This window comes from Pleurodeles waltl, chromosome 1_2 (assembly GCF_031143425.1).
Source record: "Pleurodeles waltl isolate 20211129_DDA chromosome 1_2, aPleWal1.hap1.20221129, whole genome shotgun sequence".
Classification (NCBI taxonomy): domain Eukaryota; kingdom Metazoa; phylum Chordata; class Amphibia; order Caudata; family Salamandridae; genus Pleurodeles; species Pleurodeles waltl.
The window spans coordinates 1,163,822,527-1,163,840,764 of record NC_090437.1 but is presented as its reverse complement, the minus strand read 5'-3'; the positions used below and the strand labels follow the sequence as shown (position 1 = coordinate 1,163,840,764).

Genomic DNA, 18,238 nt, shown 5'->3' with positions numbered 1-18,238 from the left:
GGGTGAAGTTAAGGACCTGAAAGAAACAAGTGGAAACACAGTAATAAAGCAATTGGAATAGCTAGTCCAAAAACGAAAACGGTAGGTTTGCCTTATTTCTATTGTGGGAGCAGCTTGTGGAGCAGCAGCACTAATTCTGAGCATTTGTCACCTGCATTGGTAGGCTTTGAGTTCTATAAATTTACCACTTACACGTTGCACATTTGTAGACACTAAACATATACATCTTCCTAATGACGTCATTCATCCTGCAGATAAACTGTTAGTCTAAAATTTGAAAGTTCTATATTACCCACTTGTGGGAACTGAGATTTCAATACCTAAGTGTCACTGTTGGGGAGGGGGATAAAACTACAGGTTCTTTTCTGAAGCCATCTTCCCCTTCTTAGCCAATTCGGTGAGGAGAAGAAGACGATCAGCCTTGCAGTGATTTAACGTAACAGATGCCAACAGTAAGTCATCAGTATACTGCTCCGAAGTACAGCCCCTGGCAAAGGCCAAAGTGTCCAAAAAGAAAATAGGCGGTCAGTAAATCCTTGTGAGAGACTTCGACGTAAAAGTTGTGATCCACTGAATGAGGACACAAGCAGGAACTGACTCAGTTTGTATCTAGGGACGGAGAAGGAGGCAGAACAAGATCCACCTTGGTGAACCATTGTGCGCTTGCGAGAATGCAAGAAAAGACAGTAGCTGTGTTGGGAACCACAGGGAAACTAGAGATAACCACATTATTTATGGTGCAGTGATATTGGATCAACTAGAAGACTTTGGTCTTTCCTGCTTTTTTAGGAGGGAGAATCAGGGATTTACACCTGCTAATAATTAATACTAAAACCACCTTCTTTATAAGGTCTGTGATCACCAGACAAAGCCCTACTTTAGCCGTGAGTTTAAGCGATAATGAGGGATTCAAGTCAGTTTTTCTGTTGGCTGATCTTGATTTTCTCAGGTTCCATTCAAGAAATGAATCCCACGTTGTTGGCCACAATGTGAAAGGTACCTGGAAAAGTAAATTGTTAAGTCTGGCGCTAATTTATTACTATTTACAAGAAGTTGACAATCTGTATTTTCACAGATCCAGCATGTCATTTTCGTGGTGCACAGTATACCCACCCCAGCAGATTGGCTGATGAGAATGGACTTAGTAAGAAATTCTGCTTAATAGTAATGGGGCCGAGGGTGATGGAGACAGCTTCAGAAATGTTGTGAAGTATATGCTGGCTTTTAATGCACACTTCGTTCATGGCCAAGCCAGAGACAGAGGTAATGAAGGAAACTCGGAGGTTTTCAAAGTAGAATAGCTAGTACTAGTGTTGACATAGCAAGTGGTGTGATTACCACTGATCATGCAATCAACATAGAGACATTTCTGATATACATGAATCAAGGTATTCAGGGCACAGTCGGAACCTCTTGGGGTCTCCTAAATTTCAGGAAAAGAGTTCTCCATAATTTTGTTAAATTCGGACAGGTCGGCAAGACTGTATACATATGAAACAACATTTGGGCAGTCTCCTTCCCAGACATTAGTATTAGTTTAGATTCAAAGTTATTTCCTTTTCTCTTCTGCAAAGCCACACAGTGATTGGCAACGCTCACTAATTCTGCTAACGTTTTAGTTTGCCATCCAATACATATTGTCCTCGGTTGACTTCTCACATGCAGTAACAGTCTCTTCACAAAGACAGCACCTACAGCTTCTTGAACCCTCTCCTGTGGACAGACAATGCCCAAGCCCCTCTCAAACACATCCTTAAAGCTGTCTAAATAATCTGCGGATGATTCATCCTTATTTTGTTTACAATTTGAAATCTTCATCCATTCCATTCTCAGGGGGGCACAGATTCTCAACAGCATTTAACTACGCATCCTTTGCCACGTTCAAGGCCCTATTGTTCCTGGGGATCTGCCTCAGTGCTGAATTTTCACCCAACTTCACTGGGTACCACTAAACACAACTATTGATTCACATAGCTCAGTTTAGTCTGTGCACTATAAACACACTCTGCAACTCTTCATGGAACTGGGTTGGATTGTCTCCAATATTGAGGAACTCTTTCTTAATGCTCATTAAATCAAAATCGGTCCAAGGGCCATGGGCGGTGACTTTACCATGGGATCAGGGTTGTCTCTCTAGGGAAAGAAGGCATCAGGAAGGGGCTGGTTGGGGTCTTCATTGTCTGCATCGCTAGAGTTAGGGGAGGGGAAACATCTACTTGCCAGTCTATTTGCCATCCTTCTTAGACTTTCTCGAATAATAATGGAAGTGCACTAACAGGGATCACTACGGTCCGCTGGGGCTTAGTCTTGGTCTAGAACTCTCCACAGTAGTTGGACCCACGGCTTGCTTGACTATTGAGACTCTTCTACCTGATTGTTTGCTCTCATTCACTCACATTGCAGCTCTTGCTTGTCTATTGCCACCTTGTGCTCCATTCGCCAATGGTATCACAGGCTCTTCCTTGTTTCTATGCAGCACCCCCGGCCCCATTGGTTGGTATAGGGAAAACATGTAAAACATCCCCCTACCTCCTTTCTTTACTCTCCTTTTCTTTATCTTGAAGGTCAGTGATCTGGTAGACTAAATATAGAGGTGGCAGAGCAGTAGAGTAAATGCCCTAACTCCGTCTCTAAGATGATCTATGTGGTAAACCTGGTTTTCCTGAATGCATTTCATACTATGGACATGGGATTCACATTTACGTTTGTTAAACATTTCTTGCCATTGTAAAAAGAGCAGACATTGTTTCTAGGATCTAACATCTTTTGCAAATTCCCTAATCTCTCTTTAGTGAAGGTATCATGTTCAGGAAAGGACTTCTTCCAATCCTTATTAGTGAGTCCTACCCACTGTTTCAAATATTTGTGCATGACTTTAACACACTGGTGGCACATAGTGTAGAATTGTCCCTTTTGGTTGGAGTTTGCTATGGATCTCTGTTCCTTCATTCACCCACATGGAAAAAAGGAAAAGGGTTTACCAGCCTTGTGCTCACAGCCTATCACATTAGGGGGAGGTAGAAAAAATACACAGGAAACAGGACAGAGGTTCTCTCAATTAAAATTTGAAACTGATTGCATGGTAAGACTAGTGACATCACCGGATTTCCCATCCTCCATCTGCACATCATTCCTCCCCACTCCTAGGACCTACTTAATGGTGGCCACAGCGGGCACATTGCTGATGCACCAAAGACAAGCCCATCTGTGCCCATCAGCACTGGGACTGCATTGAGCGCCAGAAACCTGGGTCCACTCCCTTCCCGCCGCTACTTCACAGTGACTCTCCATGCCCTCAATCCCAGCCGCCCTTCCACACACTCGTGCCTCGCCAACCGACACATCACTGAGGGAGCAATTTCCTGCACGTCCTGCAACTTTGCATGCTCTTACCCACACCCACACCCAACATCTCACTCTCTTTCATTCACACAGTCCTGAAACCACACACACAGCACTGGACTCTCAACAACCGACCACTCACCAAACATACCACAGAGATCTGGGACATCCTGCACGCAACACCCCAGATCTATTATTCTTCCTCATGGAAACCTGGCTGGTCAGCGCATCAGCACCTGACATCACCACAGCCATCCCCCCAACTACAAGATCGTCACGGAAGAAAGGCTTCACAAGCCTGGAGGTGGAATCACCATCATCCACAAGTACGACATCAGCTGCACCACCCCCACGAACACCAAGAGATGGTCACCTTCACCTTAAGCAGCACTCTCCTCTACAGATCACTGAGACCATGTACCAATCTCAATGACACCATTATGGAATTCAGCGTACCACTCACCGTTGAAACTAGCAATTATATCTTGCTTGGAGACTTGAACTTCCACCTGGAAGACCAGGCCCCAACTCAAAAGCATTCATCAAAGACTTTGGAAGTCTGGGCCTCATCTGCGGAGTAAAAGGAGCTATCCACATGCTTGACACTTACTGGACCCCTTTTTCAGTACCTTTGACAGCATCATAGTTGACAAGCCCAAACTAGTCTCCTGGACAGGGCACACCCTCATAAAATTAATCATCCCCATTTTGGTCCAAAGCACACATTCCAAAACTGAAAAAGCATCACTGACAAGGACTGGAACACCTTTCACAACACCTACTGACCCAAACTCAGCAACAGCCTCCCCTAAGCCATCAAGAATTTCAACAATTGGATCACCTCCTGTGCAGGCTGTTGGCCTCCCCTCAAACACAGTAATGCACCAAAATCTAGACCCAAGGCTTGTTGATACACCAGGGAGCTCAGACTGATGAAACATCATTGCGAACAACTGGAGCGTAAATAGAACGTAAATGGAGAATAAGCCAGGACAATGCAGACAGGAGCACATTCAAATCTGCAGTGAGGTGCTACCACAAAATAATCCAGACCACCAAATGCGCTACTCTGGTGGACCACATTGATGTGATCACCAGCAGAAGCAAAGATATCATTGCTATTGTGAAGAACTTCACCTCACCAGCAGCCGTCTTCAACTTGATCACACCCTTGAAGGACTTCTGCACCAACTTCTCTCAATTCTGCAGCAACAAAATCACTACCATTACATCAACTTCAACCTGCAACTGAAACTGACAGTCCTCACTAAACTCCTCTCGATCTCATCCAGAAAACCAATGCTAACCGAATAACTCGTCATCATCCCAGAGAAAACTGCTGCCACCATGACATCCATCCATTCCTGTGCTCCATCAAACCCCTGCCCTCAGCACGCCTACTCCAGAGTACTGCATCCCACTAGCACCATTCTAAGTATGTCTTTGAGGTACGGATAAAGAGAGGCATGGAAGGCTGTGTGGGCATTTCAGGGGATTTGGAAATTGATTTGAGCCTCTTGTGGAAGCCAGTGTAGTTCATCTGATGGAGAATTCTAGCTTGAGATTCCTTTTCTTTTGAATATTCCACAGGTGCCAGACTGGACCCGGAAAATCTTGAGCAGTACCTCTGCATCCCAGTAGGTGGTGATTATTGGTTCCATGTCATTGTTTACCGTGCCAGCTGTAACTGGTATGAGGAACTGGCTGAAGTCAGGGGTCTGGACACCTCCCCGGACACTGGCCCAGTCTCTCCTCCTAAGGTGGCTATGGGGTAAGGAGCTTCATTTGTCATGGTGGTGCATTGGCTGGCTGAAGTCCTGGACCTTACTATGTCCTTGGTGACAGTCAAGACCAACATCTTGACTGAGGTGCTTTAAACCAGGTTTGCTCCCACTGAACAACTTTTCCTCTTAAATGAAGTCTTCACTGACCTGGACCAAGCCCTGCACAGGCTGTCCTGTGCACAGGATGATCACCCGCCACAACCGGCCTGGTCCTGGAGAGCCTGGTCCTCCATGCCTGCACATCTAAAGTCAACTCTACCGCCTTCCCTACCACACCACTTGATAATGAATTCAAGAGGCTGGCAAGAGGATGTTCTCTCCACATGCCTCTTACGCTGGTATACCCATATATTATGGGACTCAGCTGCACAAGTGCTGTCCATCATCTCAGAGTAGGCCCAGGCCATTGTGAACCAGGCTATTGCTGCTAGCAGAGATGCAGCAAAGTTCATTATATGCTGCTAACTGGACACAACAAGTAGGTAGAGCAATTGCTTTGTCGGTGACACTTCATCGCCATGCCTGCCAGAGATCTGCCCAGTCTGCTTCCCCCCTAGGAGCCTCAGCCTCCACACCCCTTTGATATGCCCTTGCAACATCATGGGCAACCGGTCGGCAGCGGAAACCCTCTCAACTACTTCCTGAAAAAAGAGAAATCGAAAATGCTCATGTTGGCTTCAGTCCTATCTGCCTTGGTCCCAGGAGACTAGATGGTACTGTAAGACTTGCAGGGTGCTTATTTCCATATCCCCATCCTGCCAGCCCACAGGTTCACGATGGGCCTCAAGAACTTTCAGTTCGCTGTGTTTCCCTTTAGCCTTAACAGCACCCCTCAAGTGTTTATGAAAGTGATTGCATTAGTTGCAGCTCACCTGCGGAGGTCAAGGGTGTCTGTTTTCCCCTACCTCAAAGACTGGCTCTTAAAGGTGTCTTTGCCCAGGAGGTTGTCACCCATCTCAAGACCACAGCAGACCTTCTGCAGTCACTGGGGTTCACTATCAACTTGCCAAAGTAGAACCTGACTCCCTATCAGATGCTGCCTTGCATCAAAGCCATTCTGGACCCAGTACAATTCTGCACCCATACTCTAGAGCAGTGAGACCAGGATATGCTGGCTATGATTCTGATGTTTCAGCCTTTAAACTGGATTTTGGTGAGACTGACTCTGTGGCTGCTGGGTCTCATGACCTCCTGCTTTCTGCTGGGAAAGCATGCCCGCTGACACATGCAGGCTCTGCAATGTGACCTGAAGTCACAATGGGCACAGCATAAGGGGCATCTGGTTGTGATATCGAAGGGAACTGAAAAAGACCTGCAGTGTTGGCTGATGTACCTTGATTCAACGACAGATCCCTCTCTCTTCTCCATCCTAATCTCACAGTAATAACAGGTGTGTCACCCCTGGGGTGGCCATGTGGGAGAGGTGGAGGTTAGAGGACTCTGGTGTTTGGCAGACTCTCAGCTCAACATCAACCTGTTGAAGTTGAAAGGGATTCGCTTGGAATTAAAAGCCTTCCTGCCTTCCATCAAAGGAAGGCTGGTTCAGGTATTCACAGACAACACCACCACCATGTAGTACTGCAATAAGCATGGCAGGGTGGGGTCTTAGACCCTGTGACAGGAGGCCCAGAGCCTCTGGACATGTCTCTAACATCAGGGCATTTTCTTGGTCGTGGAGCACCTGGCGGGGTCTCAGACCACCAGAGCGGATGAGCTCAGCTGTCAATGCCTTGGGGATCATGAATGGCATCTTCACCCTGAGGTGCTGCAAGGTCTCCTCTGTGACTGGGGAGAGCCTTTGTTAGATCAGTGGACCACCTCCGAGAATGCCCGATGTCAACACTTACTTACATTCGGTAAGGCCTTATCTGGTTAAGACTATCTAGCCGCAGATTTCTTACTGAGTCTCTTAACCTCCCCTTTCTACAAACAGGTTCTTCCTCCTAAGAGGTCTCTATAGGCCCTTACTTCTACGCACTGGTCAAATCAGCCTTCTGACATGGCTCTGTCAGTGCTCTGGGGTGGCACCAATATAGGCACTGCACACGTCACTTCAGGTGCAGTTGATGCAGAGCCGATCAGCGCCACCTTGCGGCATGTAGAGGTACTGCTCAAGATTTTCTAGATCCAGTCTGGCACCTGGGGAATATTCTGAGATAAGGAATCTGCGGCTAGATATAGTATCAATCAGATAAGGCTTTACCTGTTCTCTAAGTATAAGGTATTATGACCATGTGACGGGCTGTAGCACGAAAAGTTGCTTTGAGAGGCACAAAGAAGATTGGGTAGACCAGCTAAGAAGTTACTACCTCCCTCAAGTTGTAAATGGACATGGGACTGGACAGCTGTCTCCAACTCTACTGAAGGCATGGAAGATTTAATGTCTCTCATGAGATACAACGAGGATGATCCTGATTTTGTTAACTTTTTGATATATTCATTGTGGTTGAATGAGACCAAGGACATGGATGAATGGTACTAAAGATTGTAAAATAGCCAGTGGGAAATGGGAGTGATCTGATTTTGGAGGATTTTGTTGGAAGACAGTAATAGGAACTCCATATTGTTCATGTTCAATTTTTGGGAAAAAGCTAATATCAATTTGTTTAAATATAGCACTTGCAAAGGGCCTTCACACCGAATAAATGGCAACATATTTTAGAGTTGTCTAGAAAAGACTGATGTGAGAAACAAACCGTATATATCTCCCTAACAATTAACTGGTCTGCAGTGAGAGCTGTTTGAAGCAGACTAATATGCTGCCTGAGAACCATATAGGCTTAATGGATAGTATGTTTTATATTATAGAATCTACATTCTCTGCAGGTTCAAGCCTATTCAGGAGGACCAGCTTGGAGAGCTTCAATATATCTAACACAGTTGAATGGGCTAAAATAATTTTTTTGTCAGCAGAAGGGATCATTCTATTTATTTTTTATATCTTTTCAGACTCGTGAACAACTACAAGCGGATCTCATCCGGTGTCAAGCTAAAATTGAAGATCTAGAAAACTCCCTTGTTGCCAAAGGACAGGTAATAGACTCAAAGCCCATCCTTAAAATGATGTCACTTCTGATCTGTAGCGTGTTCATTGCCCTCCTAACATGTTGGTGTACTTGTGTCTCATTGCCCTTCAACAATGATTAGGGAGTTAACTTTTAAATGATCTACATAATAATGTGATACGTACTAAGTTGCTGTCAAAGCAATAGTTGTATAGGCTTGGATTGCAGAGACTTCTATGTTCTTTACCATAATGGTGTTTCAAGTAGTATTTTTCATATAATGAATATGCACCTCTCAGGGTCTGTACTATATTCTATTCAGATCACCAGCATATATTAACTGCATTCCAAATAATCTCCCTACTTTTATTTATAATTTGTTAGTACATAAAACTACTCAACCTTACATAACTTTAGATGAAAATGTATCACTTTTATTTGTATCATTCAACTGGGTATTCCATTTACTTTCAATGGGCCATCTATATAAAACTGACAAAAAACTACTTAACTACTCTACTTCCCTAGAGAAAAAGAATAATGGCTCAAAAATAAGTCCACATTTAGCTCAACCCTGAGTGTGAAAAGCTGGGAAAATTCACATTTTTTCTATTGAGTTGTTGAACAAAAACATGATACTTGTTTTGGATGAAATTATTTTTATCAAAAAAAAGTTGTTCAACTGCAACTCTCAATTCATAAACGCTCACAGTAGTTATGGCAACATAAAACTTGATGTCACATAATCTCAGATGTATTTGATGCTGCAGTATTACATTGAATAAAAACTACATTAAGATCATTTTGCAAATTACAATATACATTATACTAACTACTTTTTGTATCTCCTAATATTCACAAGAACATTTTTTGACTCACTTCTGTGATGCAATTAAAAAAAACTCTGGTAACAATTTCTGTAGCCTCTCTGCAATAATCTCCAAAGTACTTTTTGAATAAGGTATTAAAAATCAAGACCATTAGTCACTAGACTGTTCTGAATTATCCTTAGGACAACCTTTCCATTCATTCAATCCTCTTTAGGGTATTTATTCCTGAACAGTTTACTGAATGGGTCTTTGAAAACTTGATGTCATGTTCAATAGCCATCATGTTATTCCCAGTATTCCATCTTGACCACATTTCTTTAACTCAGGGACATGAAACATAAGTGTTCAAGTGCTCTAAAAGTATAAATTAAAATAACATAACTCTGGGAAGGAAATGTACTTCTCCAGGGCAGCAGGAATGGACAGATCATTTTACAAAATTACATTTTAACAGTAAAATCAAGCAGCATCTCGACAGGATACTATTGGACTGCTATGATTTGTTTGAGTAGTTGTCATAGATTTTGCAAAGATCTTCATTTAAGTCTTTATATGTATATTATTATATCATATATATCATATATTTATGATTAGTCCTCGATTGTGATTTCACCTTTAATTAAAATGGAGAATCACAGTGAAAGTCAGGCAATGGCACACTTCTTAGTTGAACTGACATAAAAACCCTTCATAAATATCAGTTCATACAGTGGAGTAAGAGAAAACACTCACATACCCATTTAACAATGCTTGCATTTACATGAACAGAATTACCTTAATCAGATTGAGTCACCATAAAGGAACTGTAATGATGCCCTGGTGTGCTCTAGCTGAAATAAAAATAATAAATATGTGCTGTGCTTGAAGCCTCATAAAATCACCGGATGCAAAATGGAACAATTCTGTACTGTAAACAATTACGAAACTAGACTCTAATAGTAGTTTTCAAGCTAATCAGTGAAAGGACTAGAAATTGCCACTTTACAACCACAAAGTTTCCCGAAACTCTGGTTTCTAACTTTCAGGCTGATATGATGTTTACCAAAGAGCAATAATGTACATTTTGTTTTTGAATGTTGTTGAAACAAAATGAAATATTTCTGTACATGTGCAACCTTTATAAAAAATATTTTTGATACGTTGTTTATTGCCTAAGTATTTGGCAAGAAACATACCTGTGGTAAAATTTGGCATAGTGAACAAATAGAATTCCATTACGCACTTGCATCAATGTATAGTGTGTAATTGTATACAGCACATATATGAAAGCACATTATATGTCTGCACTTCACCTCACACTATATGAATGGTTTTGGCTGTGCTAAAATGTAATCTTACTCGAATGGCATAACAATAGTAGTATTCAGAAAGTTTCATTGTTCAATTAATTTTGGTGTACTGATACCTGTCAAATTTTGTTCTCCTAATGTATTTATTCTCTTGAAACTGGCTAATGAGAATACCCATGAAATTAGCTTAATCATTCAATTCACCAAAACACCCTGCTGGCTTGCCTTGCTATTAATGTCTTGAACTTTTTCATTTGAAATTGTCCCTACTGTATCATCTCAGAAAGTTACAGTGAATCTTTACATTCTCATGGGAAAAATGTTCTCTTAGATGTCTACTGAGAAAGCTGACTTCTTATGTAGCTGTATAATTTGAACAGAATGTGATTGCTATAATATTTTGCAGATATGATAGTGTCTTTAGTTGCTGGCAGCTGAAGCAGAAGCTCAGTCCACCTTTTAGTCGAGTTTACATTTCAACATGTTGCAAATTATGACCTTAACAAACCCACAAATATACAAGCCTGTTATTTAGCAGGACACCAAGTAAACAGTTTTCTTTTTTTGGATGGTTCAATTAATTTGACCCTTATATGACAACTATTTATCGTTAATGTCAACACTGATATCTCCTCCTTATTTTTAAAACCTAATAATGTTTCACTTTATGCAGTCAGATTGTTGCAGTTGTGTGCAAAAGAGTTTTTTTAAACAGGAGCAATAAAAATGCACATCAATGTTTATGTATGGACGCCCTGCAAACACTGCATAGCCTTTTGCAATTTATGATGTGAATGATGTTTACTGCCCTTTCTATTTATCATGCATATCTCAATAAATTAGTACTACACCCAGGAGAATTAATTGGTATTAATATGGAGCTATTCCTTTCTTTACATCGTTATACAGCTAAACAAAGTTCTTAGCCTTGATAAAGCTGGACTAAGACTGCTGAGTGTGTTTGTTTTGCAGTATCAGGCAAGGTGGCTGCCTCTATTTTGCCTGCCATACGTGTTGTTGTATCTCCTCCTTCTTGAAGATAACGTGCAGTTTGTGTTGTAAATAATACAATCACAAGTGATATGGTTGTAAAGTGCTAAAAGGAACCCGAATGAGACTAAATATGTTGGTATCAAATTGTCTTTAAGTTGTGCATCCATACAATTTATTAGCTTCATTAATGTTCAGTAACCATGCTGATAATACATGTTTAAATAAAAGGATCTTTCCTGTGGACTACGTAGCCATATGCAGCTCTACATATGAAACCATACCTACATTTGTCCACAAAACAATGATATGTTAACACTGATAATAGCCACAGAACTGTTCTATGCAAATAAATCGATTTCTGCCTACACATATGATTTTGTACTCTGTTTTTGACTCCCAAGAATTGTAGTTATGCCAGCAACTGAAATCTCTGCTTATATAGATAATCTTATTGGGTTGTTAGTTGTGCAAAAGCTGCAGATTCGAAAACTTTAGATGAGTGTCAGGGCAGTTATGCGTTTAAGACCTTGCATGAATTTTCTGAAATTTACTAGTTTTACCAGTCATGTATGAATAACTAACCATTCCTTAGTATCATCAATATTTGTAATACTGAATTACAAATGGGATTTTGAAAGAAACTATGAATATTTTTAATCCAAGGTAAAACACTGAAACACTTTTCATAGTGATCTTCTGTAAAAACATATTCAAATTCTTACTGCCACATAACATTCTGGAACAGATATTTTATGTTTTTCCACAGCAGTAATAGTTTGCAAGAATTATTATTTTTTTTTAAATTATTGATTACATATTAATGTGACTTAGTTACAGTAATTCTTATCAAGAATTATTATATGTTTCCACTCAATAATGGTATGCAAGTTGAAAATAACACTTTTCATTAATGGTATTGATAATGTTAATAGTATTCATCTTTAAGAAAATGCTGGTACGTATTTCATATGGTAATTTTTAGAAATTGTGTTTCTAATTGGCAGAGATATGCATCCTGTCTAAGCAGGGGCACCAATGCTAGTCAAGGTAAGTCACGAACACACCCTCAGTTAACCTGTGCTCACTGTCTGGTAGCGTAGCACACAGCTGTCAGGCTTAAATTAAGAGGCAATGTGCAAAATATTTGTGCAACACTTCAAACAGTAAAACAGTGAAAACACCACACAAAAAGATACCACACATGGTTAGAAAAATAGAACTTAATTTAAACAATAACACAAGCCCAAAAGAACAAAAATCTATTAACCAGAAGTCATGATATGAACTTTTAAAGAATAGATGTAAAATAACACATAGAAGCAATAAGCACTTGATGGGATATCTGGTTGTGCTGGACCAGGGCAGAGTCACAAGTTCAGGCCAACCTCAATGGGTTGCGGGTTGGATACCGGGATCCCCTTGGGCCTGCTGAACCAAAGTACCTTGATGTGACATGCATTGTTGACGACAAAGATTCAAGATGCAGCTAAAGTGATCGGTCAGGGTGGAGCCATACATTGGACGTGATGTGTTGATTTTCTCCACACAACTGTGGCGATGTGTTGGTTCTTAGTATGATGCACTAGTTTGAAATGCAATGTGTGGCTGCTGCTCCCGTAATAGGCACCACTTGGCAGGGCAAGACGTGCAGCAAGCAAAGTCCAGGTGCTGTTGCGGGGTGAGTTAGTCTTTTGTCTCCCCAGAACATCAGAAAACATCAGAAAACAGGAGGCCAGTCAGCTGGCCCTCAGAGTCACTCTGTGTTCTGGGTGGTAGGTATGCAGCTCCAGTCCTTCTAACTCTTTGGCAAGAGAGCAACAGGTCAGCACAGCAAAGCAGGAGTCCAGCAGAGTGGCAGACAGAAAGGTCTTTGAAGTGCACAGAGGTCCTTCCTTCCAGGCCTGCCTCCAGACTCACCACAGGGGTATACCTATTCAGGTGTGTCAGCCCCTCACTCGAATCCTGCTCTGGATGGCCCATCAGGCTTTGGATGGCCCATCAGTCACACCTAAGCTACCTTTGTGTGTGGCTGACTAGAAGGAATGCACAAACCCAGCTGTCACCCTACCCCAGACGTGTATTGAAGACAGGTAGCAGGTGCCAAATGGCTAAAGTAAGAAAATGCCAACCTTCCAAAAGGGGCATTTTCACGACTGCAATTTAAAACCTGACTTCACCATCAGTTGTGATTTTGAATTGTGAGTCCAGAGACACCAAACTTGACAAAAGTATCTCTTCCAGATTGTGGTTTACATCTACAAGATGTAATAAGGTAATCCCAATGTCATCCCATGGGCGAGATGGGCTTTACTATAGTGAAAAACGACTTTGGGAGTTTTTCACTACCAAGACATGTAAAACTTAAAACTACATGTCCTGTCTTTTAGATACATTGCATCATGCCCTCTGGGTTGTCAATGGCACCCTCTGGGTTGTTTATGGCCTACCTTAGGGGTGACATATATGAATCGGAAGCTTTGGGCCTTGCAAAAGGATTATTTTGCCAAGTCGACATGGCAATGTAAAACTGCACACGCAGGCTCTGCAATGGCAGGACTGAGACATGGTTAGAGGACTTCTTAAGTGGGAGGCACAATCAGTGCTGCAGGCCCACAAGGAGCATTTATTTACGTGCCCTGTGCAAATGTAGGCCACTTTACTAGGGACTTAAATATGCCAATTGAGGTTAAGTCAATGTTCTTGTGATTCAGGACAAAGCACAAACACTTTAGCACTGGTTAGCCCTGGTAAAGTGCAAAAAGTCCTAAACCAGCAAAAATGCTGTACGAAAAAGTGAGGGAAGGAAGGCAAAATATTTTGGGGTTGACCCTGGAGAACAGTAATGGTATGCAAGACAATATTAATGCTACTTCTGCATGCGTATTATTTTTCTGCTATTTATAATACCTCTTATGGTATTTATGTGGCAGAGAATATTATGTACATGTGATTATTACTTCTTTATCAAATTATACATGTTTGCACACAGTGAAATTAGTTATGCACAGTAATAATCAGCTTTTTCTGTAAACATGATCTTTAGCGTTTCATTCATCATGTGACCAATAATATTCACAATACTGAGCAACATCATGTATGGCGCCTTCGCTGGTTCTCCCCCATTAAATCCACATTAGGCTTTAAACCACATTTTGTTACATGCAGTTGTCATGGAGGGTATCTTGAAGGCAATCCTCCACCTAAATACAGCAGAAGAAAACAAAAGTAAAAGGGTCTAGGGAATAAATCATCGAAGTGTTGTCAGTACAAATAATAAAATGCCTAACTTCAAAAGGAAACTTAACATCTATGTAGAATGCTTCATTCCAGTACCTCCTCAGTTCTGTTTCGGTGCTGCATAGCAAAAAGAACATAAACTATCTCAATGTTGCAAAAACACTGGGCAGAAAGAGACCCAGTATCAATTCACCAGGCCTCATCGATTTGCACATTGATGTTATTTAGCCATCATCATCTGCAGTTTGCTGTCTATTCTCCATTTGTTCCCCTGGGGTCTATAGGGCCACTTATTTGCCCTCCCTCTCTTCATCTTTGAGAGCCAGTAGTGGCATCCCATGATTGAGGAAAATTGGGTTTCAGCACCTTTTTTTTAAACTTCCATATGTAAATGGTATTCCCAAATTCATCCCATTTGATTATTTCTTGTCTCTCCACTGAATGACTAGTGGAGTAAGCCTACCTCTGTCAGTTCTCACTACTCATATCTTGTCTTATGCAAATTAATGATCCAGCAATTCTCTAGGCTTTCTCCAGCATATAAATGTAACAGGCTGGTCCTGTAACTGGGCGTCAGTTACAGGACACATGTTAGGAAAATCTTTCACATAAATTTTTTCCAAACGTGTTTTAAAAACCTTACATAGAAGGTTGCAAGCATGCTTTTACAAATGTGCAAGCTTCTCTCACAGACTGGTAAATATACCCACAGACAAAAGGATTTAGATTTTCTCATTACATTATTGTATGAATTTCTGGGTGTAAAGAAGGCACAAAGGACTTCCTGCAGTCAGCCTCACCTTAGCAGGCTTGGTGCTTTTGGGGTGGTCAGGTGGACCAGACTTTTTTATGCATGCCTCTTGGCCTTCCCATATCTTGTTTTAACCCTACTCTGCATTAACCTTGGATGTTAACCCATCCATGTACACACATGAAGCAATTACTGCTCTACATAAGAAGCTGGACCTTTAAATGTGTTTGACTTTTAGATATGACTCCTTAATGTGATGAACCCTTTATACCAACGCCTCTTCATACTATGCAGTGAATTTAGCTCACTAGCTGCTAGAGAACCAGTTCTGGAAGCAGAGTTATATCCTGAGTTGCAGCACCTCATGGATGGATCCACTGCTTTAGAAACTATATATGTCACCATTCTTGGGCTAATATATCAAGCCTGATATTGCGGCCTGATACCATCTTTCAATTGGGTCCATTCTTGATGTATTACCTTACATGGGATCGGTTATCATTGGAGCCTTCGCTTTGACTGCTTCATTCCATTTAGTTTCTAGCCTTGAAAAAGTCACTTTGTGACGAAACACTTCAATCAATCAATCAATCAATCAAGGATTTATAGAGCGCACTAATCACCTGTTAGGGTCTCAAGGCGCTAGGGCGGAGCTACTGGTGGTAGAGCCATGTCTTGAGGTGTTTCCTGAATGTCAAGAGGTCTTGGGTCTGGCAAAGGTGGATTGGTAGGGAGTTCCAGGTCTTGGCGGCTAGGTGAGAGAAGGATCTTCCTCCGGCGGTGATGCGAGGGATGGAGGCGAGGGCGAGGCTGGCGGAGCGAAGATTGCGGGTGTGGAAGGTGAGTCTGTCGTTGAGGTAGGCTGGGCCTGTGTTGTGGAGGGCCTTGTGTGCGTGGATAAGGAGTTTGAAGGTGATCCTCTTTGATACTGGTAGCCAGTGAAGGTCTCTGAGGTGGGGGGAAATGTGGTCACAGCGTGGGATGTCCAGAATTAGGCGGGCGGATGCGTTCTGGATTCTTTGCAGTTTTGTTAGGAGTTTGGTTGTTATTCCTGCATATAGGGCGTTTCCGTAGTCCAATCGGCTGCTGACCAGGTCGGGTGACAGTTTTCCTGGTTTCGACGGGAGACCACTTGAAGATTTTGCGGAGCATGCGGAGAGTGTTGTAGCACGAAGAAGAGATGGCATTGACCTGCTGAGTCATGCTGAGTGTGGAGTCCAAGATGAAGCCTAGGTTGCGTGCATGGGTGGTGGGTGAGGGCATGGTTCCTAGGGAGGTGGGTCACCAGGAGTCATTCCAAGTTGAGGGGTTGGTGCCAAAGATGAGGATTTCTGTCTTGTCTGTGTTTAACTTGAGGTGGCTTCATTCCATCCAGCTGGCGATGGCGTGAAGTCCGTTGTGGAGGTTGTTCTTTGCAGTTGTAGGGTCTTTCGTGAGGGAGAGGATGAGCTGAGTGTCATCCGCGTAGGAAACTATGTTGATGTGGTGGGTTCGTGCGATGTTGGCGAGGGGGGCCATGTAAATGTTGAAGAGCGTGGGGCTGAGCGAAGATCCTTGGGGAACGCCACAGATGATTCTGGAGGCTTCTGACAGGAATGGTGGGAGGCGGACTAGCTGGGTTCTGCCTGAGAGAAATGATGCGATCCAGTCGTGTGCCTTGTCGCGGATTCCAGCGTTGTGGAGGCGTGTGCGGAGAGTGTGATGACATACCGTGTCGAAAGCTGCGGAGAGGTCCAGGAGGATGAGTGCTGCTGTTTCTCCTTCGTCGAGCATAGTCCTAATGTCGTGGCAGCAATGAGTGCAGTCTCAGTGCTGTGGTTTCTGCGGAATCCGGTTTGGGAGGTGTCGAGTACCTTGCTGTCTTCCAGGAACCGGGATAGTTGGCTGTTTAATTTTTTTTCGATTACCTTGGCTGGGAAGGGTAGGAGGGAGATCGGCCGGTAGTTCTTGGGGACGTCTGGGTCTGCCTTTGGTTTCTTTAGCAGGGCATTGATTTCTGCGTGCTTCCATCTTTCTGGGAAGGTGGCTGACTCGAAGGAGCTGTTGATGGTTTTTCGGCTGTTGTTCAGTTGCGATTGTACTGAAGATTACAGAATTCATCCCTGCTCAATAAACGTTTAACTGAATCAACCATTCTCAATGGATGTTTACATTTGTTTAGACTTCTTACTGAGTGATGTGGTATCTCATTGCTTGTATGGAGTATTTACCACTATGCCGTTGGAGACAATATAAAATAAATACCTTGTTACACACAGTGTGGATTATCTTTTACCTGCTGCCTCCATATGGATCATTATGTCAGTGAGCGTTCAGAAAGGAAAAAAGGGTTATCATTACATTCTCTACACCTAGAGGGTCTAAGGATTTTTAATCAACTGTCAAAGGATGATGGAGTTGGAGATGGGAATGTATTTAATGAAGCTATTGCACAATTAGGTGCATATTTTCCACAAAACTGTGTATAGGTATATAATTAGGTATATGTTTTTTCATAGAGAACAACCGAAAAAAAGAATTGATACTACCTTGAAATAAATGACTCCAACTGTAAATGTTGCACTCTACAATAGGAATTAAGACATAACCAAGTAGTAATGCATGCTAAAGAGCATGCAGTACAGGAGAGACTATGGCTAAATAGGCATGCTGGCTAAAATATATTATGGCCGTAGTTAGAAAACCTGTAGTGTCAGGAAGACGTGCTAAAGCACTTAAAAAAGAAAATGTGGAATCAGTTGTTGCAAAAGTGTTACCAGGCAAGTCCTACACCCATAAGATTAATGGGAATTGTGAATCTGATCACAAATTGAATAGAATTTGTTTAAGTGTTATAAATATCATGGCACACACCTTTTGGCATGTAGTGAAAATTGGCGTTGGTTAAAACTAAAATGTGGAGCATGGTGGAGGACAGGCCATTAGGCACATGTTTGCAGATTGAAATCTAATAAGCATGGTATGGCAAAGTCAAAGGTATAGATGAGAGGGATGTGGACACAGCTGG

General features: G+C 42.2%; 1 protein-coding gene across 8 annotated transcripts in view; it reads left to right on the top strand.

Moving 5' to 3' along the window:
* Positions 1-18,238, top strand: part of JAKMIP1 (janus kinase and microtubule interacting protein 1) — a 1,798,968-nt gene that overhangs the window by 1,504,219 nt on the left and 276,511 nt on the right. For all 8 annotated transcript variants that reach the window (XM_069203057.1, XM_069203080.1, XM_069203046.1 and 5 more), the window contains one exon: positions 8,076-8,159. In XM_069203057.1, coding sequence (XP_069059158.1) covers positions 8,076-8,159 — 84 coding nt within the window. The remainder of the gene's footprint in view (positions 1-8,075; positions 8,160-18,238) is intronic.